General features: G+C 47.0%; 8 protein-coding genes across 8 annotated transcripts; 4 read left to right on the top strand and 4 right to left on the bottom strand.

The window, feature by feature from the left end:
- Positions 1 to 214: 214 nt before the first annotated feature.
- On the bottom strand, positions 215 to 2,155 carry F4822DRAFT_406842 (uncharacterized protein). Its single transcript, XM_051458437.1, has 6 exons — positions 1,909 to 2,155; positions 1,813 to 1,849; positions 1,653 to 1,744; positions 1,168 to 1,553; positions 1,026 to 1,108; positions 215 to 971 (listed from the first exon to the last, which is right to left on the bottom strand). Exons 1-6 carry the CDS (start codon positions 2,056 to 2,058, stop codon positions 556 to 558), a joined length of 1,164 nt encoding a protein of 387 aa, XP_051313311.1. The 5' UTR covers positions 2,059 to 2,155; the 3' UTR covers positions 215 to 555.
- A 547-nt stretch (positions 2,156 to 2,702) lies between these two features.
- F4822DRAFT_285658 (uncharacterized protein) lies at positions 2,703 to 4,273 on the top strand. Its single transcript, XM_051454938.1, has 3 exons — positions 2,703 to 3,061; positions 3,152 to 3,220; positions 3,431 to 4,273. The coding sequence occupies exons 1-3, from the start codon at positions 2,948 to 2,950 to the stop codon at positions 4,118 to 4,120; spliced, it is 873 nt and encodes a 290-aa protein (XP_051313310.1). The 5' UTR covers positions 2,703 to 2,947; the 3' UTR covers positions 4,121 to 4,273.
- Positions 4,274 to 4,349: 76 nt separating this feature from the next.
- Positions 4,350 to 5,352, bottom strand: F4822DRAFT_430282 (uncharacterized protein; the record flags this gene model as incomplete). Its single annotated transcript, XM_051461263.1, has 3 exons — positions 4,350 to 4,727; positions 4,835 to 5,055; positions 5,088 to 5,352. 3 exons carry the CDS (start codon positions 5,350 to 5,352, stop codon positions 4,350 to 4,352), a joined length of 864 nt encoding a protein of 287 aa, XP_051313309.1.
- Positions 5,353 to 6,003: 651 nt separating this feature from the next.
- F4822DRAFT_430281 (uncharacterized protein) lies at positions 6,004 to 6,250 on the top strand (the record flags this gene model as incomplete). The annotated part of the gene is made up of 2 exons (XM_051461262.1): positions 6,004 to 6,088; positions 6,150 to 6,250. The coding sequence occupies 2 exons, from the start codon at positions 6,004 to 6,006 to the stop codon at positions 6,248 to 6,250; spliced, it is 186 nt and encodes a 61-aa protein (XP_051313308.1).
- Positions 6,251 to 6,995: 745 nt separating this feature from the next.
- Positions 6,996 to 8,153, top strand: F4822DRAFT_285744 (uncharacterized protein). The gene is made up of 3 exons (XM_051454939.1): positions 6,996 to 7,350; positions 7,410 to 7,639; positions 7,716 to 8,153. Exons 1-3 carry the CDS (start codon positions 7,131 to 7,133, stop codon positions 8,106 to 8,108), a joined length of 843 nt encoding a protein of 280 aa, XP_051313307.1. The 5' UTR covers positions 6,996 to 7,130; the 3' UTR covers positions 8,109 to 8,153.
- Positions 8,154 to 8,508: 355 nt separating this feature from the next.
- Positions 8,509 to 11,366, bottom strand: F4822DRAFT_406820 (Metallo-dependent hydrolase). The gene is made up of 3 exons (XM_051458436.1): positions 10,138 to 11,366; positions 9,284 to 10,087; positions 8,509 to 9,230 (listed from the first exon to the last, which is right to left on the bottom strand). Exons 1-3 carry the CDS (start codon positions 11,136 to 11,138, stop codon positions 8,939 to 8,941), a joined length of 2,097 nt encoding a protein of 698 aa, XP_051313306.1. The 5' UTR covers positions 11,139 to 11,366; the 3' UTR covers positions 8,509 to 8,938.
- A 2,276-nt stretch (positions 11,367 to 13,642) lies between these two features.
- Positions 13,643 to 15,997, bottom strand: F4822DRAFT_406815 (SRP40, C-terminal domain-containing protein). The gene has a single exon (XM_051458435.1). The coding sequence runs from the start codon at positions 15,686 to 15,688 to the stop codon at positions 14,198 to 14,200; it is 1,491 nt and encodes a 496-aa protein (XP_051313305.1). The 5' UTR covers positions 15,689 to 15,997; the 3' UTR covers positions 13,643 to 14,197.
- An 844-nt stretch (positions 15,998 to 16,841) lies between these two features.
- On the top strand, positions 16,842 to 19,448 carry F4822DRAFT_430277 (uncharacterized protein; the record flags this gene model as incomplete). The annotated part of the gene is made up of 2 exons (XM_051461261.1): positions 16,842 to 16,934; positions 17,013 to 19,448. 2 exons carry the CDS (start codon positions 16,842 to 16,844, stop codon positions 19,446 to 19,448), a joined length of 2,529 nt encoding a protein of 842 aa, XP_051313304.1.
- Between the last annotated feature and the right edge of the window lie 82 nt (positions 19,449 to 19,530).

Genomic DNA, 19,530 nt, shown 5'->3' with positions numbered 1-19,530 from the left:
AATCGAACGGGAAGCTCCCGTGCGCTTAGTTGATTTGAGCTTAGCTGTCCAGGTGCCCGGGACATTGGTAATTAGAGGCCGCCGTTGCGGGGTCGACTATCACAGCCTGCCTCCAATGCCCGTTACAAGTACCTAGTGCGCCTTCTTGTGCTACCAACAGGTGGAATCGTTAGGCGTTTAATTAATCATCATGGCTGCATGGTCAACCTAAAGCGAAACTATAAATATTTTCATAAAACTAGACTATGAATTATGTTTTATACAATAGATGCGTCATTCATATCATAACATGGTCAGAGGGTGTTTGTCCACTAGCTACATACATAACATCTTCAGTCGTTTTATTCCCGACTTAACCCAACCACCTAAATACCTACACTCCCAATTAAATCCTGTGACCTAGAGCCCTCTCAGCTAGGAAATATTCGAGGATTCATAACCAACAGTTGCACCTAAGGGTATTCGGAGTTGATAACTTCATCGTAAATATTTTTCCTTTTTTTCTTTTTAAATCTTCCCGCAAGCGAAAGTCTTCAAAGACATTCATATCGCCGCTTACACCATATCTTTGTCCTTAGAACCCGCACTCACCGAACTCTCCGCTCGAGTATGATCGGCTCTGCTCTCGCTCTGCACGGTCCAGCCGTCCTCTCGAAGTATCGTCTTCGCGGGGTAAGTCGGCATGGGGTGGGTGCTTTCGGCTCCACTGATTTGGCTGTAATTATGAATCTGCTTCGATGCATCGTACGGGAATAACTCCAACCCGCTCGAACCATCTGGTGCTCGGTCGCCGTTGCTTCTGTTGCGGCTGCCGGAGTTGTTGGACCGAAGAGATACCTTGGAGCGTGCACTTGCGACGATACTGTTCAAGCTGCGGTTGTCGAAGATGGGCTTAAGTGTCGGCAAGCAGGCTGCGACGACACCGACACCGACCTCGACGTAAGACCATACTAGGACATTTGTCTCGACACCTATAAAATGTTAATGACTTCATTCGAGCGGTGAGGGTTCAGGATAAGACATACCTCGGACATCACGTGCACCCGGTGTAGTCTCGACGATGTCGATTGCGACGATGACAAGACGGGCAGTGCCGGCTGCGGTCGACCTATGTTTCATGTAAGTGATTGGACTCGAGCAAACACGGCTATGTTAATTTCAACATACAGCAAACCAATCAAGAAAATGAGCGAAATAACAATTTTCTGCTTGATCGACATGCGAAGCTTCCAGATCTCCGGGAGGGGCATAGACAGCACAATTAAATCCGTGGCTATGTCCGTAATGCAATGCGCAAGCTGGATATTCTTGTACTTGTAGCAAACTTCCTTGAAAGTCTTGATAGACTTCCACAGCAGGTCCAAGTTTTGACCGTTACATTCGAACAGCGTGGCGAAGAAGAAAGCGACAGTCCAGGCAGTGATGAGGATGAGAATGCCGAGTGAGATATTGTAAAAACGTTGATTGGCGAAAATGCGACGATAAAACATCACCACACCGAATTTGAGAGTACCGAGAGCGATCACGGTGAGGATTTGCGAAATACCACCAAACTATTTTCCATTTCATTAGTAACCAGCCCCCAAAAAGAAGCCCAACAGCTCTTTCTCGAAGCGTAGGATTTTGCCCAGGTGCGCCACGGTGCAACTTACCATAGAGATCTGATTCTCATGCGGTGTGACAATCACTGCGCCGGTGACAGGATCGGTTGTAGTGTGATAACTAATTGTACCTTGGGTTGTGCCTAAAAATCAAAACAACACAATTAGACACGATATAAGAGCGCGCGCTTATGGGTTGAGTCGTATATACCATAGATGAGAATTATTCCCAGTCCCCACGTAAGTAACTAAAAATGCGATTAGACTGGTGCGCACAAAGTAATACAGAATGCGAATGTGGTCTTACCATAGCAGCAGTGATGAACCAGTCATCGGCTTTCCATCCTGCAGCCCTGATACGGCGCGCCTGGTAACGAAGCGCGACGGCAGCAGCGGCGACAACGAAAAACACAGCAGCGAGGCCATAGATGCCTCCCGCATTTGGTGAGGACACCATGTTGGGTTCGAGTCAGTATATATACGCCCAAGCGATAGGCTAGTTAATTGAGCGAGTCAGATTCTAACTCGTCATTCAACTAAGACCAATATCGTAAAGCCCGTCTCGTATGGTGGCGTCCGTCTAAGTGCACGAATGTACAAAGACAGAGGGGGGGGGCGGTTAAGGAATGCTGACGACGGGACCTAAGAACTAAAGAGCAAACATTAAGCCAAATAGAAAATAGGTGGAACGGAAAGGATCGAGATACACAAGAAACGGGGCCGAACTAAGGATGATATAGAAACGCCATCCAATAGTGCCACCAACAAGCTGAAGGGAGCGGGCTGGCGGGAAGAGGGATTGGGAGAGAGGGCGAGATCGCATGGCCAAGGCCAAGTTCAGCCCCCACGACCACATGGTAAATCTTACATGGTGTGCTCCATTGCTTCCATTACTACCGTATTATGCAAGCTATTGTGTGTGTCAAGTACGTATACTACCAAGGTTGGTATACTAGATGGTTAAGTAACCTAGTAAATCAACAAATCAACTAAGAGAAAAACACGGAAGAGAGAAGAGAAAACGAGGAATTCCCCCTCACGGGCGGTCACGGTCACGTATTCCGGACCGAGCTGGGTGGGTGGTACAATCGTTGGTTCGAATCCTTCTATGTAACCAACCCGATTCGATTTTCGCTCATCGCCTATCCCTTGATTAAAAAGTAAAGAGACTGAGGAAAATACCTGCCTGGTCTTTAAAGATTTCCATTGGCGCTCCACTTACTTACATACACCTCCCTCTTTCGTCTTATTTAGACGAACAATAATCAATTCCTCCGCCAAAAGAAACGAATTCACTCACTCGTTTTTCATGATCCTATCCATCCATTCATTCATCCGATTCAACCATGGCAGCTGAAAAGTCTGGAACGAAATATTCGGAGCCCGAATATGCAAAGGCGCAAGACAGGGCAAAGGTTCCCTATTACCACGTTAATATCGAGCATCGCCTAGTTCCAGAGGTATGAGCCTCAAACCATTCCCGTCCCCAAATTTGTTTGGAGGATTTATTTTACTTTTTTAAAATTATTAATTAACCTGACCAATTACAGACGCAGGAGCTGTTAGAGAAGTACAGCCATATACCGCGAGAGCAGCAATCGGAACATGTTCACATAATTGTCAGTTTACCTCTCCCCTCCGTAAAAAAATAGGGGGTAGGAATTAGGAATGTCTAGAACAATTAAGCGAAACCAAAGAGAAAAAAAAAGTAAAGTAACAAACACGAGAAAAAAAAGGAGGATGAATTTAACAAAAAGAGAAAATAATTGCGAATTCCCCTGAATTGAGCCGAACTCCCTAAAACTGACCATACACTAACCACCGGGCAGCGCGACCGAGCATGGGATATCCGGGCATACCCCTGTATAGGTCTCGGCTCGTGGCTTACTCCGCAGCTGTGTCGCCTGCCCGTATATTCGCAGATCCTGAAACGGGTCAAGGAGGATGGGGCCCTACTCGCAGACATGGGCACTTTCTTTGGCCACGACCTGCGACGTCTGGTGTACGACGGAGCGCCCTCGGATAACTTGTATGGTGTTGACATCGTCAACCACTTCGATGTCGGGTATGACCTGTTCCGCGACCGCGACACCTTCAAGGGGCACTTCATCGAGGCTGATTTCTTGTCGACGACTTCGCCTGAGCTGAATGCACTGAAGGGGAAGGTCGATATCATCGTCATCTCCCAGGTCTTGCATCAGTGGCTTTATGAGGATCAGGTTAAGGCTGCGACGGTCTTGAGTTCCTTCACGAAGCCTGGCTCTTGGATTGTCGGCAACCAAATTGGTAATCCTGTGGCCCAGGACGTCAGCCTCAAGCAGATGGCAACGAGTGTGTTCCGACAGAATCCCGAAAGCTTTGCTAAGACGTTTGAGGAGGTCGGCGCCGCGACGGGGACGAAGTGGGAGACTCAAGCATGGCTGCGCACTTTTGAAGAGATGGGTTGGGATGCAAAGGATGGCGCGTGGATGGAGCCCGATGTTCGCATTATTGAGTTCGTGGCGAAGCGAATCTCGTAGGGTGAGGTAGGTGGTAGAGTGAGTTAGCTCGACTTGTGCATCATATATGTATAGTAAAGATAAACACCAAACGAATGACTTCAGGCTTCGGCACCTAATGTCACTAAGTGATCTATCTCCTTGTACGTCTATATGCTTTCAATGCAGCATTTACGCACGAGAGCTTTGAATAGTTGAATGTCTTAGTTGCTATGCAAGTCACAATATCCTCCCTAAAACCATCGCTATGCTATGATCCCAATGCCCCGTCCTCCTTTCCATTAGCAGCACTACTATTCTTCCTTAGTTCCTCCACGACCTCATAATATGGGGAACTCGTCGGACAATTCATATACTCAATCAACGAGTCACGAAACGGGTCATCAAGCTCTCGTCTTTCAAAGCAAGCCGAATTACTTATCGCGAACTCTTCAAGCTGGTCCCAGTCACGACACATACGCTTCGGCGGCAATTCCTCCGGATCATCGACCGGGTACGAGAGCAATGTATCGTCGGCGACGCACATAATATCCATGCGAACGACCTCAAGGCAATGCGCAACATGGTCTATAGTCTGCACGCGGGACCGCCCCTCCTCCCAATCGCGCACGTAACTGTATATGATTTTCTGACTCAGGTCAGCTTAAGTCAGTTACTCCAGTCCAGCCCTTTAGCGCTGCATTGATACTCTGACATGCCTATATCATGCGTCAGAAAGGGAGGGGCTCTGCTTACCAGACAATGCAGGCTGTGATAACTATTTAACATGTAAAGCCCTCTGGACGTGTCCCACGGGAAGTCCTGCGTCGTGCCGAAATGAGCGTCTTTTGGGAGTTGGATTACTCCGGCGTTGACATCCATTCCGTACCATAGCTCATCGAGCGCTGTCATGTTCGTTGCGTTGCTCCATGGTGTCGGCTGGCCGAATTGCACGAGTTTGCTTGGACTTAATCCCGCTGCAAGAAAATGTTAACAATCAACTCGATACCGGTCGGGGAGGGATACGTGCATAATGGGGATTTGCAGACATTAGCGGCAGCGCGTGCTTGAAGCCATGTCCAGAGTTGAATGGCATTGGCAATAAGGGAGACGACGAGCAACCCGATGAGTATGAACCAAGGGCCATACCTCACGAACGTTTTCCGTTGCTGTGGGTGTGGCCTTAGGTCTTTCTCATCAATATCGGAATGTTCAGGCGTCTCTAGGAGACCAACCGCTTCGGACGAGCTAGTCGGGTTTGCGTCCGGACGCATAGTCGCGATGAAACGACAGGAATGAGACAAGCCACGCCCAAGCGGGAAGTGGGCTTCATTCAATCTCGACTCCCAAAGTCTTTCAAATGATTGCAGCCTTGTATTAGGAATCATAAACGCGCGGCCTAGAATGGGCCTTCAACATGCAAGCACTTTCTGACGGTACTATGTGGAAGCGTAGTACTCGCAAAGAGCCCATGCAGTCATGCGGCGTAAAGCAAAAGCTACCCCACGAAAAAACGTCCCTTCGCCCATTTACATCTCGGGAAGATTTTCCAAATCCAGAGGGTGGCGTTTAAAGACCGGCTCAGGGAAATCAATGGATCAATAGGTTGGGGGCCAGGGACCCAATAGTTTACATCGCTACATGGGACTATTCAATGTTCTAGGGTATGTGGCTTGCCGGCGGCAGAGGATCACCCGTCACCTTCCGTCTTCTGTTGTACATGAACGCTGATCAGATCAGATCCCATTCTTCAGTGCCGACAGTCGAGGCCCCGGCAGAGGTATCCGGACTTGCATAAATACAAGGGGCATCCAAAGCTTATTGTTCCCTATTTGCCTCCATGAGCTTCAACTCGACACTCCCTACAAACATCTAAGCAAGCCAATAACAAAGCCTCGCTATTCATACTCACACTTACCGCCAAGATGAGATTCACGCTTCAGATCTTCGGTGCAGGCTTCTTCCTCGCCGCTTTAGTCGCTGCTGCTCCCGCAGCTCCAGCCGGCACTAGTAGGTTCTAACGAACGCCTCTTACGCTGACATTATATACTAACAATTTCCCCTCACGCAGCACCCGATGCTCTCATGGAGTGGGCTAAGAACCACAAGGTCGATGTTCCGGAGGTGGGAGCCGCTTTCGAGGGTACTGCAGACTACTCTGTCAGTTACTGATTTTGAACTTTGGAATATGATGTTATGAGGGGATAGGGCGTAGTGAGGGCAAACAGATGTAACCGCTTCAAGGATCTTTTGGTTAAGGGAAACGTATGATAGCGTGGTAGCGTAAGGTGGCAGTATACAATTGGGACCCGGACATTCTTTTCTCAGCCTATAATTGGCTCGCGAGTTATATCTTATTGTGGTAGTATACACCGTACCGAATTGTATGGTATGTATCCGCGGCTAAGGGTAGCATTTGTACGACCTTAAATACCAATATATCGGCTGGTTGCATTCGGTCGAATCCTTCACCACTGTCTCCAGAAAATTTATGATACTACTACTGCATGATAACGGAGCATGCCCTGAGAGTGTTGGAAGTTCACGATAGGCAATCATATGTAAAACCGGCGTATTTTAGTTATTTCGTTGGCTTGATAGACGGCTGACGCGGATCTGCAGGGTAACATCGCGACTAAACAGGATCCCTGAAATCTACATCTCCTACCAAAACAGACGTAGGATTGGCGGAAATAGTCAAATTTGGTCACCGGCTGTGCCAGATCGGCCACTGATCAGCTTCCTCTTTCTTTTTATGACCAATACCCTAGACGCCTCGTAAGGATACCCACAGGCTCGGTTCTGCCAACATATGTTAAGCTTCTGATCCGTACCATTTCGTCCGTATTAGGTATCACTGCGCGGGCTCCCAGAAATAAGGCAGCACTGCCGTGTTCACGTACCAATTGTAGCATACCTGCACACACTATATAGACAATGGGAGACCACTACTTGGGGGCAGCCTTGGCAGGGCAGCCCTCCCCAAGCATACCAACTACCGTGTAAAATATTTTGGTTTGAGATACACTTGGCTCACATCTTGGCTAACATCATGGCTCACCACAATGGTTACCAAAAGGTAGCAAAAGATGAGGGCGACGTTGAGTCGGCAGATGGTAGTATCTCTACACCACCTCCACAGCCCACGTTTAAGAGATATTTATACCCATTGATTGGGTTACTGCTCATCTCGAACATCTGCACGTGGTATATTTCCGAATGGAAGGTTCGGAGGGAATACCGAGCAAAGGATACCGGTCGTAGTCCATTTGGTGAGTTTTGGGTTTGTTTTCGCTTTCGTATCAATTTTTTCGCTGACGAGGCTGAACAGCCGGTCTGGAATGGGACACGCCGCTTTCACTGCACTCGGAGAGTCCATTCAATCAACCGAACGAGACGCTCCGAGATGCGGCTTGGGATACCATCAACATCGACGCCGGCATGATCGCTGTGCCGCAGTCCTTCGTCGAGGAGAAAGGTCTACCAGATTCCCAGCGTTTCGTCTGGGATCGGAGCAAGAGTGTGTACCTTCTAAACGGATACCACTCGTTACACTGCGCTGTACGTTTCCCCTCACCACCCCTCATTCTCGACTCTCAACATGGTCTGTGCCCGCATCTAACTAATTCGTTTGCAGAGATCGATTTACATCTCCCTGACTGAATTCAACCGGGGTCTACCACAATCACGACGGTGGGGACACATCATGCACTGCGTGGACCAGCTACGACAAGAAGCGCTCTGCAATGCGGACGATACACCGCGATTCTCGACTCAAGACGAGATTCCCGTCACTGGCCTTGACCAGATGCGTATGTGCCGTAGCTGGGACAAGCTAGAAGAGTGGGCTAAGCAGTACACTGCGTGCTATCGCTATATCAACCAAACCGCGTCATACTCCGAAGTCCCACAAGTCGAACGGTTCGTCTGGTGCCCTAAGGACTCGCCTTATAACAAGGAAGTGGAAAAAGTCTTCGGGCATATTGAGTGGAGCGAAGATGGATTCACGATATCAGAACCAGAGAAATGATGGAGTGGTTGGTAAATGGTAGGGTTAGGTAATTTGAACTAGCGTTATTGAATCGTCACTTTTATTTTTATTTTATTCGAGGCCAACGCCTTAGATTAGTACAAGATTATACCCGTAATATGCTATGCAACTTGTATAATGAATCTCGAGATTCTGAATAGCACTTGACCCATTCCCAAATAAGTTTTTGAGTTCTTATTCATGCTATATTAGCCGCTAAGGTGCGGCCCGCTCGCTGTCTAATGCGCTGTCTCATGCGCTAGGTTGACATTCCGATGCACTGCAACCAATAGAGTTTAATTGGGGGTTCAATAACACCTAGCTAACCCGCCAGCCCGCCACCTATAATTGAGTCTTTTAAGGGTGGGTTGAGGGGTAATGGGTCTTTAACAAGCGTTCTATAGGTTTTACCTACTTCTATTCGACGTTGTCTTACTGTTTGGAGGCAGCCCTTTGCCTCATACTCTGACATGACGATCTTTACCGCAGATAGACCACTATAAAAGGGAAAGCGAGCCACACCAGCATTCTCGAAAAGACACACGATCAACTTCTGCTAATAGATTTCTACCTATCTGAGTCGCTTTCTGCTAGAATGCGCAATTCCATCAAAGAAAAACGTTCTAAAACTACCTAGATACGGACTACCCACCATACATGAGTGAGAGTATCACGTCTGCTCCGAACTCCAAGCGTAGAATGAATTCACCACCTAGTTCATTTCATTCATGTGGTATCATCAAATCATGACCCCCGATATCCACCCCAACACCTGGACTCCAAACCGGGGAAAAGAGGCGCCTGTTTAGTATCCTAATGCATAACATACCTTATATAGGTACATCTGTCGTTAAGCTTGATTGAAACTGCCTTTCTCGCGCCTGCCGGATCTCCTCGGCTTTTTCGAGTCTGTCGAGTCTTATCGGGCGGACTTGCTTCCCGAGTATCTCAGGGATGAACTCGTGCTTCCATCGCCTTTCCCACTCAACTATAATTCGTTTACGCTCATCGTCGCTCAAACAAGAGTGGTCAATACTCCATTTCGCAAGTTGGCGCCAACCGAACAAATTCATTTCTCGGTTTCCTACCATGACTTCGTAAAAATCGTGTGATAGGGTAGATCTGGAACAAAAATTAGTACGACAGCTCAGATTTATGCGGTTTTGGAGACGTACCTGAAAAGAGTACCGTTGTCGCTGTTTAGGGAGCAGTGTATTCCATAAGCAAGCAACTCGTAAATTCGATGCTCGTCCATGCGCTCCACCAGTCCAAGTATCATGTTCGATATAGGGCAAGCCTCGACGCAAACCTTGTTGGCTTTCATTTCCTTCATAACTTCTGGCTTTTCAGGCAACGCATAGCCATGTCCAATCCGTTTAGCACCGAGCCTAAGCGCGCATTCGAGGTTGCCTTCGATATCGTCGGGGGTTTCACCGCAATGGAATAAGAATGGAATCTTAACCCCTTCTTCCTGGCAATTCTTCTGAAATTGCGTGAACTCTTCTTCAAAGTATCTGAGTGGGTATTGCTTATCGTAAGCTTCTTCACCTACTAGATCGAATCCGGCAATATATTCTGACCACTGCTTCTTCATCTTTATGCACTCCTTTAACGATTCTCGCACCATCTCTTTTGAGAAGGACCGAGGTGTACAGTAAATAACCTTCATTCCACCGAGAGAAGGTATATGGCCATCGGATTTTATGATATTCCCATTCTCATCCATGTCTCCGATATCTTTCATGAAGGTCTTGTATTCGTCGATAATAATTTCCATCAAGCCAAAGTTGTCAAAGCTTCCTGCTCCATCGTCTTGTAGGACTTGATTGCTCTTCATGAAATTTGGCCGGATTTCGGCGTACTGGACGTTTTCAGTCACGAATTCCTCTAAGCACTTTCTGGTATATGCTCTGAATGCCTTTTCATAGTTAAATAGACCTTTCATCATCCTGGTGCGGCCGTTGAATTTTTCCCATGCTCTGTTAAACTGTTAGTTAATTCAAATAGGTAAATTTACTTGATCAGGTACCTTATTGCTCTCTTGCGGTCATCTTTGTATGGACTTTGCTGGAATTTTGTTTCAATATCCTTGGGCCACTTTGCTTCCTCGGCTTGTGGTCGTCTTGGTTGTTCTTCTTTTGCCGCCTGTGATTCCTGCGTTTGATTTGATGCCTTATCCGTGGGGTTGAATATTAGGTCGATATCCTCTTTGCTGAAGATGAGTTTACTAATCAGCCACTTGTCACAATCCATACTCATATCCCAAACTGTAGGTTCGGCTGAACCTATTTGCTCCCCATTTCGCGATAGAGGTCTCTGTCTAACCTCCTGCTCTTCGTTCCAGGCAGTAAGAAAATATTGAAAACGCATCAATTGGCGTGGCTCGTAGTCGTCGTGGAAAATATTTGGGCCTCTTTTGTCCTTCTCAACTAGTTCTCGTCCTCGAGATACGGGGTCCTCACTTAGACCTTCTAGTACCTCCCCAAGAGGGCGAAGAGTGAACACAATTTCACAATCCCTAAAGTCGTCTTTGGACCGTAGCTTGTGAGTTGGACTCGAGATGTACATGTTTTTCATCCCCTTCGCTATAGTCAGGAGAAACCCGGGTGGGAGGGTTGAATTAAAATGGAGATGAAGGTGTGCGCCCTTAGGCATTATTCGTGCAGTTTTCAATAGCTGTGTCTTGTCGATGGTGTCTACATTTCGGGAGAAATGATTCTCAGGAAAACGTGTTCGGGGATTTCCACCTGACCCCTTTGAGGATGCAGATTTGTCGTAAAATTTATCTTCATCGTCCTTCCTTTTCTCTAGTAATTTTTCATTCGCTTTAAAATCGTCCGCGCTGGCGTGAAATTTCATGGAATTCTGGAAGTCGAGTGCTCCGCTTCTACGCGGACTAAGCATATCTACAGCCATTTTGACGAATAATAGGAAGATCTGAAGGTATCGTAGAGGTTTGGGTGAAGAGTTCTCAATAATTTTTTCAGACTGTCCGGCATTGCCGTTATTAGTATTTTGAGAACTACCCATCAGCGCATTTCTATGAGCGCGTAACTTGCGCTCGGCGGTAAGGGACAGTAGTGAATGTATTTGAGAGTGACTGAGAGAAGTGAGTTGGTAGTTCACTATTAAGCCCTGTATCCTCTGTCATCGCGGATTGATTACCCCATATATGCGCCCACTATACGATGGAGAATGTGAATGCGATGGGAGTGAAGTGAGGTGGCCGGTCGCAGGTTTGGCTGACCGTAAAAGAGGTCTACGCTTGCTGCGCCCCACAAGCTAGAGCCTTGTTCTAAATGGAATGGATCTGAGTCAAATTTCCCCCACTAGGCGCACGGGTCCCACATGATTTACACCAGCCCTAGTATATGTACCTGGGTATGAAATAGAGTTACACTAGCTGTGGCTGAATTTGGGCTGAAAGGGTACTTTTAATCGAAGCCATTCCCCTCTTTCTCACCATTTCTTCTCCTTACATACCTAGGTGTGTTTGTGATGAATAGTATCGAACATTACGACTTTTATTTATTTTACTGATTCAATACCTAGGTGGGTTTACCAATCCTAGGTGTCCTCCCCGCGATTGCAATCCAATCTACAGGATATGTGACAAGTCATTTTCACCGACCATTTTGACCAAATCACCCGCGCGCTTATTGCCTCGGCGTTGGTATGAAAATGAAAATAACAACTGCATTCAATGTAACTTGATTCTAATTTTGATAAGTTTTCTATTTTCATAATCATCTCGGTTACGGGGAAATTATTTCGAAGTTGTGAACAAGTGAGCCTAAAAAGGCCCCCAAGTGTAAAAAACAATTTCACGACTTTACACAAGTGGCGTTTTGGCGAAGCACTATCCCTTTTGAGGAGGTAGCTTGTGATGCCTCACTGAAGTCCTATATAACCACGGATCAACGGCTACCTCATCCTGGCTTGCTACATTATAACAACTTCTCCACAGACATATTGCTCCCTTGTTCACTACTACCTATCGAGACTAAGTCGACCCATGTTAGCATCTCATAATGATGGATAGCACCAGCAATATCCCAGCAGGCTAGTTTCTTAATAATACTAGCTTGCGAGGCGTCGCGGCGACGTTGACGTTGATGCGTTCAAGTGGGTTTAGAAAAGGGGAGATATTGCAATTTGCGCCTTGAAAATGAAGCATCAGCCTCGCGATAGCGTTGGCAATAGTCGTCGATATTTTGGTACGCCCTAAATTCGTGCTTTCGATCGCTAATGGAGGGGACTGCGCCACCAAGAATAGGGGTATAGTTGATCGAGAGCCTGGTAAGTATACAAACGCATTTCCATTTCTCCATTTTATGCCCCTTTACTTAATTCCTCATATGTCTATATCCCTATAGCTCTCGGATTGCTGGTTATCGAGACTACCGTTATGCACCGACGCGATGCAAAGCCACTCGGAGAGCCTTGAGACCTACATATAGGCATTTGGTCACACGCACAGCATGTCTTCGCCATTAAATCAACAGTAAAATATTTACCCTGATACGTATGGCAATGCTCATCGAGCCAGACAGAATGAGGGAGGGTGTTGCGATACCGGATACGTGTACGGACACGTACGTGTATCTCATACGCTGACCCCTCCTCGACTAAGTACCTAGTTGTATGGGATATCTGGATATGACCGTCCAAGGAACCTTGAAAATGTCTTAGACATTGATCACTGGAAGGACCCTGGAGATCACCTAGTGGACCGCGGAAGAGTCGACGTGTCTGGGCGTCCGACCCTGGATCACAATTGAAGATGCGCCATACGTCAATTACGAAACGGATAACTCGCCAAGCAAGGGACTTTGGCGGTTATCGCTCGTTCATCCTAAGAGGTTGAGATAGCCGACGCTGTCGCTCGCGAGTAAGCGCCGAAATGGTTTAAATCCGAGCTTACCTCATAACTTCGTGAAGATCACGCGACGGTGAAACACTCAATCCTATATGGTGGATTAATATCTATATATTCCATTCACAGCCAAAGGCTTAGCCCGGCTCCGAAGTTATGATAAATGGTGGGGGTTTGTTGAGCCAAGCGGATGTGCGTTTTACGAGTGTATCCGCCCGTTTCCACTACTTGGGTCCTGATTCATCATAACTCACTCAACGCAACCTACAGGATCTCCGATCTGACAGCGATCATCCCATATAGTCTTATGCGAAACCCTGAATTTGGTACGTTCACCGCTGCAAAGGACCAGTATTTCGCTTTAATATACCTAATTATTAAGGCAAGGGCTGTGTTGAACCCCATCCCCCCACTTAGATTGATCATTGGTTGTTTGCTAAACGAGACCGCGAGAGAATCCCCAGGCAGTAAAGTGATCGGGACAATAATCAATAAGCCTCGCAATGAAACCATCTCAGATGTTTGTAGATTGGTCTCTTAGATCTGACCTAGTTAGATGAGATGATCATATTAGTAATAAATCCATATGAACCCATATAAATTCGTTAGCAGAACTCCTTCAACCTCTAATATCGTTCTAGGGATACCCAATCGAATCCCGACAAGTCATGTTGAAGAATACGAAAGAGGCTGGGGCTGGATTAAATTCATTCGTCTAAATGATTAATACTCTATTGCGGGATCCTAGGATTCTTTGTTCATCCTATTAACAAAAAACGTAATTAAGAACACCGCCGCAAGACTAAGCCAAGCAAACATCCTATCATGACAATCATCTATCTGTCAAATAACGGCTTTTTCTCAAATCTAATGTACTCCGCAAAAGTCGGCATGCTTAATGTACGGTCGACTGCCATGCAGCGTAGAAGTGGTATCGAATGAAAAAAATAATAACAAATCCCCTTTTAGTCCATATACAGATGTTTGTGAGACCGTTGACGAGATAAATGCGTAACATTCCATAAGCGCGCGTTTCGAGCGGATCAACCATCCTTCTTCCTTTTCTTGAAGTTGGTCGACGGTAGCCTTGGCGACGGCGGAACTTTCCTTGGACGTGCGAGTAGCCTCGGCTTCTTTTTTTCGACCTACACCCTTCTCTCTACTTGGGGGTACTTCTGGATCGCCTGAGTGACTCGGCAGGAACTCGTGGCTTCTAATCATCGAATTTGATGCTTCGGCTCATGTTCACATCCAATGGACCGCCCTTGTAGCTTCCCCGCTTCTTCTTGTTCTTCTCCTTGGTGAAGCCCTTGCCTTTGGTCACAATAAGATCCTGATGGGCTTTCTCACCGTACCCATGGGTGACATAAGCATTGGATGATAATCTTGGGTCGATAGTCACATCCTTGCGAATGCGGGAGAAAGGCTGATTTTGAGTCCTAGTGGCTTTGATTCCGTTCTTACCCCTGTTATTCGCCTTCAGGGTGTTTGGGTCAGGTGGAAGGGGCGCAAACTCGGGCGAAGCCTTGTCTAATGTCGCGGAGCTGTCTGAGCCTGATCCACTAGCGGCGTTGTTCTTGGCTTTGGGTTTTGGCTTTTCCTCATCTGACTCAGAGTTAGAGTCGGAGTCGGAATCGGAATCACTTGAATCGGAATCGGAGTCAGGCAGTGGCACTTCGGCAGCTACTTTCAAGTCCACCTGTGGCTCTTCTTCGGACTCGGAGTCTGACTCATCATCGGAATCAGATCCAGATTCAGAACTAGAAGAATCATCATCTTCGGCTTTAGGTTTGTTAGTGACCTTGGGCTTGGCGTCACTATCGTCCTCATCCTCGGAGCTCTCGTCATCCGAAGAATCGGAAGACTCCGATGACGAACTTTCGTCAGAGCTTGAACTAGTCTTTGCCTTCTTAGTTTGTGGTCGTTTGTCGTCCGAGCTTGAGTCTGACATGTCCTCGTCAGAATCAGAGTCGGAGCTCTCGCTGTCCGACTCCGCCTTTCGCTTCCGGGGATTCACGCCGTTTTTGGCAGCACCGGCGGCTGGTTTGGCGGGCTTCGCATCCTCTTCGTCACTTTCGCTTTCGCTGTCACCGCTGTCGCTATCTTCAGAGCTAGAGCTTTCAGAAGAGCTGGATTCGTCGGCAGCAGGCGCGTCATCCATGGCAACATCCCCTGCGTCATCACTATCACTCTCACTCTCTGAGCTTGAGTCATCGCTACTGTCGCTTTCACTGCTGCTACTGCTAACCTTGGTGACCTTCTCCATGGGATCCTCCTTAGCAAGGACGGGCGTGTTGACCTGACTGGAGAATGTCTCCCATGTCTGGAACACGCTCACTAGGGAGTGATGGGCCTTCTTCTTGTTCTTCTTTCCAGCACCTTGCTCCTTCCAGCCCTTCTTCGCTCGGTGTTTCTGGAATTCGCGATGGGCGTTGTCGAAACCTTGGTCGGATAGGAACGATTCGACTAGGTCCATGAGTTGACTTGGTGGGACTTGGCCCTGGCTAGCAGAGGCCGAAGCTGAGGGGCCCGCGGTTACGGATGCCTTCGCGGCTTTTTGGGTTTTCTTCGCCATTGTAGGGGTGTCGGCGTTTGGCGGCGCAGATGTGGACACGGACGGATTGCTGGAATTGTTACTGAACAACCAAGCAGGTGGTCCTTGTGAGTTTTTGGGAGGATTATTAGTGTGTGAATTATTTGACATAACCTCAAAGTTGGGTTATGGTCCAGTGTTAACGTCTCATCCGTAGAAAAACGAATCGCGCTTCCTAATCGATTGGAAGGAAAAAATCGTCGGCTTCTTACTCTGCGAAGAAAAAAATTGTGGAACGTACCAGGACCCTCTTTCTGCCAGTAATCTTCAGAATTTCTCTCACCGCCTACTTCTTTAAGCAAAGCTGCCTATACAGTGGGGCAAATCATTACGTCAGCAGTGGTGCTGAGTAATCATACAATACCAAATAATCTCCGACCGTCAATTCAATCGACCAAACTACAACTAAATAATCAGAACAGCTCCTATTCGAGGACTGAGACCATTAGCTCTGCTACTCACCGATCAACTTTTCGAGATCTTCGTGTGATACCGAATCAGATCGCCACGCAAGTATCGATACTGAACTATACCGAATACCAGAATTCGGGTGATTACGCAATAAGTATGATATCCCAGCTTACTCGCGAGGCATTTTCCCCCGGTGCGCCTAGCTTCGTACGAAGTGAGTTATCACATACATGCCTTCTAGCTGGGCACACCTAGCTCCGAAATCGTACAAGATACGCCGGGGTCGTTGCCACAGAGGTATAAGGTCAATCGTGACGCGATCAACTGTTCGTTTTATAATTTAATAGAATTATTAGTGAAGTACCTGAGAGAGGGCCTTGGGTGCCTAAAGTAGATGGAATATGAATTTCAATGGCAGAATTTGCCTAAGAATTCCAATCGGCAAACGGAATCGAAAGAAGGCTCTGGGTAGGACAGAAGAGTGGGATGGTGTAGGCGAATCCCTACATTCATCATAACTATTGCACTGACCTCAGCTAGCCTGAGTAGATAGTAAAAAGCTCACCGTTTTAAATAGGCCATGCGAATAATACGTCTACCGGCTGTGTTACCCAAACTTCAGCTCCAGCTGGTTACTAAGACGCCGATCTAATCAAGACATGACATAATAGGAAGCATGCAATAGCCATCACAGCCCTCTCGATAGCAACATGTCGGATTGTCTTCAAATATTTATCTACACTGCCTCTTTCTCTGACCATGGCTCCAAGCCGAGGCCCCCGGAAACCCTTTGGGGTATTCTATGCAGAATTCAACCACTCTTCGGCTTATTCTCACTATTGTGCGGATGAAGATGGCCATGGCCTCTCAAGGCATGGAATTGGCGACCAGGAGTATTGACCTCCTCACTGCTTTGGGGAATACGGCCAATAGCCCAGACTCCATTGTACGGGCGGGTGTGGAAATTAGTCGTTGGCTCAGGCGCGAGAGATTGAACGAGACAGAGCTATAACTCTGCATTGAGCAAGCTCGAGGCCTAGTGATTCCTAACGAAAATTGCTTCGCTTTTTACCAAGCCATTCTAACCAGTTCTCCACCGAAACCAGTTGCGATATTCCTTATTCAAAGTTCGGGTTCGCTTGGGCGACTTATGGCTGGCGATCTTCACCTCCGTTGGTTAACTTCAACTGTGTCTGGCCTATTCCAGTATCACTCCGAGCAGTTTATTTTTGATACGATTTGTGCTTTCATTTTCCAAGCGCGTCGACCAGCTAACAAGGAGTCCCTGTCGAAACGCCAACTTGACTTTAATGCTGATAGAGTGAAGATACAACCAGTTCTTGATAAGATCATATCAAGTATATGGTTTTATATTGTGAACTCAGGGATAATTAAGTCTGGAATTGGGAATATGCTACCCCTCCCAGAAGAGCTAGAGAGCATTTGCACCAAAGGACATCATCTACAGAGCCATAAATTGGGCACAGTGCTGGCCCAATTGCAAAGGTGCAAAGGGGAGCTACTTATTGACAGCAAGTTTCTGATTAAGAATCTTACTTCGTGGCTTATTTACCATTTCACTGGCTACATTCGCATCGTGGTGAAAGGAAAGGTTATATATAGCCAGAACTCCGGAGAGTCGGATAACGAGAAACGAATTGAAATTCGCATTTGGGACTCGTGCCTTTCGGATGGTGAATGTACTACCGAAGCAAACACTACGATGGATGAACTTAACATTTACACGCTCGTAGCTGGCGACCTTCAATTACTTTTTCGACTTGATTGCGTGGACAGTTCTTTGCACGAAACAGAACCACGGATTAGATCGAAACTGTACCACACGTCTATTACTTATCCTAGTATAGTAACAGGGCGTGGAAGCATAAAGAATTTAATTAGGTGTGCAGCGGTACAAATCGTATCATGGCTGCTTAAGCTACCAGTTCTCAGATACCTAGAACTTCAAGACCTCGTGTTTGAGGTGGATGCCAGACAAGCAAATACAACATCGGAAAAGAACACTAGATTAGCCAACCTCCTTACTAGGCTACCATCAATTCTTAACCAGGGGTGGCCCGAAGATTCTATTTCCACCTTTATTTATGCGAGACCGGTTGCGGACGATACGGATGATAAGAGCTCTACGGACAGTGAGGAGGAACTTGGTGACACCACAAAGGTCCCGTACATGAAATGGGTTAAAAGCGTCGAGGAGCCTATGTTGAAGACCGTTATCGAATACTACCCGATCATAAGAGATAATTTGAGGGAAGTCCGAAAAAGTTGCTATTGTTGGGCATGCCGTCATAGGATTACTACCAAAGGGCTATCTATATTTCGTGGTTGCCTGCTCCATAAAGCATTCATGGAGATTATGCAACTAATCGCCCACGCTATCGCCGATAGTTTTGGTTGTGATGATATATCAGCCGTGTCCCACATCAAACTGGACGATCTTGGCGTTCTCAATGTTCTCGGGAATATTTCCGAGGGACAGCTGCGATGGAATGACTGGTTCACCGTGGTAGCTCGTACTTATCTGGGATGTCCTCCGTTGACAACGATGAAATCTGGAAGATCGACTCTTATGGACCAACTACCTCAGGTAAAAGGCCTACCAATCTCATACGCGCCGACCGTCCTTGCTGTTCAATATGGTGGGCTCGCTATCGTTGCCCCTTGGATTGACATGACGATCGACGCGTATCAGTGCAAACCATTCGCGATGGAAGCTGTGGTTGGGAGAACAACTATTTCGAATGAAGATACTAAACAGTTTAGAACACAAGGCGTCGAAGGTGACTTTGCCGTTATTGAAGCCCGCGATGCGGAATTACTCGACCATGTTTTAGACAAGTTAACGGAAGGAGCACAACTACCTACTGAAGCGACTATACAAAAAGATGACACAGCGATAGATATTGATGTGATACTGGCGAACAGCGGACCGAGTCGTTATCAACTTTGGCTTCGAGTTTCTACAGCAGCCCAATCCCGTCTAATTGACCCAAACAGTGCTATGAGAAGCGCATGTCGGTTAGATACCAGAGTTAAATGTCCTCACAATACAGATTATTCAAACGAAACGCAAAGGCGTGTGCGAGGCCTAGTACGCACCTACAGTTTCAACGACATATTAAGTCTATGGAGCGAGGCTATGGGACAAGAAAAGACACCCGCTCACGAAATTCCTATCATAACAGTGTCGCCTTTATGCGATTCATATCTTAAACTTAACGTCGTGCTTTCGTTTAGTAGCCACCTCCCCTTGATATTGAGCTCCGAAACGGCTTGCCTATCGTGTATTGTGGAGCAGGCACAGAACTTTGGGCGAGACGAGGAATCGGATTTCCTCGTAAACGGGTTTGTTATTGTCGCTTCTAACGAAATGAATCATACGGACTGGTCTATGGTTTCTCCTCAGATTCATGGCGCGAAGACAATTATGGACGCTTGATAGGTATTACTATTTTGCGAGAATACGAACTTATAGATGATGCTGAGCAAGTCTCAATAAATAGCCCGAATTGTGGAAGGGA

Source organism: Hypoxylon trugodes, assembly GCF_022578975.1.
Source record: "Hypoxylon trugodes strain CBS 135444 unplaced genomic scaffold F4822scaffold_6, whole genome shotgun sequence".
NCBI lineage: Eukaryota > Fungi > Ascomycota > Sordariomycetes > Xylariales > Hypoxylaceae > Hypoxylon > Hypoxylon trugodes.
Note: the sequence above shows the minus strand (reverse complement) of the source record. Positions and strands in the feature narration are given on the sequence as shown.

Bases quoted from the DNA above. Each gene is read 5' to 3' on its own strand.
- F4822DRAFT_406815 (XM_051458435.1), bottom strand. From the start codon at position 15,688: ATGTCAAATAATTCACACACTAATAATCCTCCCAAAAACTCACAAGGA.
- F4822DRAFT_406842 (XM_051458437.1), bottom strand. From the start codon at position 2,058: ATGGTGTCCTCACCAAATGCGGGAGGCATCTATGGCCTCGCTGCTGTG. The intron at 1,109-1,167 runs GTATGTTGAAAT...CATGAAACATAG, and splicing joins ATTTTCTTGATTGGTTTGCT to GTCGACCGCAGCCGGCACTG. The intron at 972-1,025 runs GTATGTCTTATC...AACATTTTATAG, and splicing joins GGGTGCACGTGATGTCCGAG to GTGTCGAGACAAATGTCCTA.
- F4822DRAFT_285658 (XM_051454938.1), top strand. From the start codon at position 2,948: ATGGCAGCTGAAAAGTCTGGAACGAAATATTCGGAGCCCGAATATGCA. The intron at 3,062-3,151 runs GTATGAGCCTCA...GACCAATTACAG, and splicing joins AGCATCGCCTAGTTCCAGAG to ACGCAGGAGCTGTTAGAGAA. The intron at 3,221-3,430 runs GTCAGTTTACCT...ACCACCGGGCAG, and splicing joins CGGAACATGTTCACATAATT to CGCGACCGAGCATGGGATAT.
- F4822DRAFT_406820 (XM_051458436.1), bottom strand. From the start codon at position 11,138: ATGGGTAGTTCTCAAAATACTAATAACGGCAATGCCGGACAGTCTGAA. The intron at 10,088-10,137 runs GTACCTGATCAA...ACAGTTTAACAG, and splicing joins GACCGCAAGAGAGCAATAAG to AGCATGGGAAAAATTCAACG. The intron at 9,231-9,283 runs GTACGTCTCCAA...TTTTTGTTCCAG, and splicing joins GACAACGGTACTCTTTTCAG to ATCTACCCTATCACACGATT.
- F4822DRAFT_285744 (XM_051454939.1), top strand. From the start codon at position 7,131: ATGGCTCACCACAATGGTTACCAAAAGGTAGCAAAAGATGAGGGCGAC. The intron at 7,351-7,409 runs GTGAGTTTTGGG...GAGGCTGAACAG, and splicing joins TACCGGTCGTAGTCCATTTG to CCGGTCTGGAATGGGACACG. The intron at 7,640-7,715 runs GTACGTTTCCCC...ATTCGTTTGCAG, and splicing joins ACCACTCGTTACACTGCGCT to AGATCGATTTACATCTCCCT.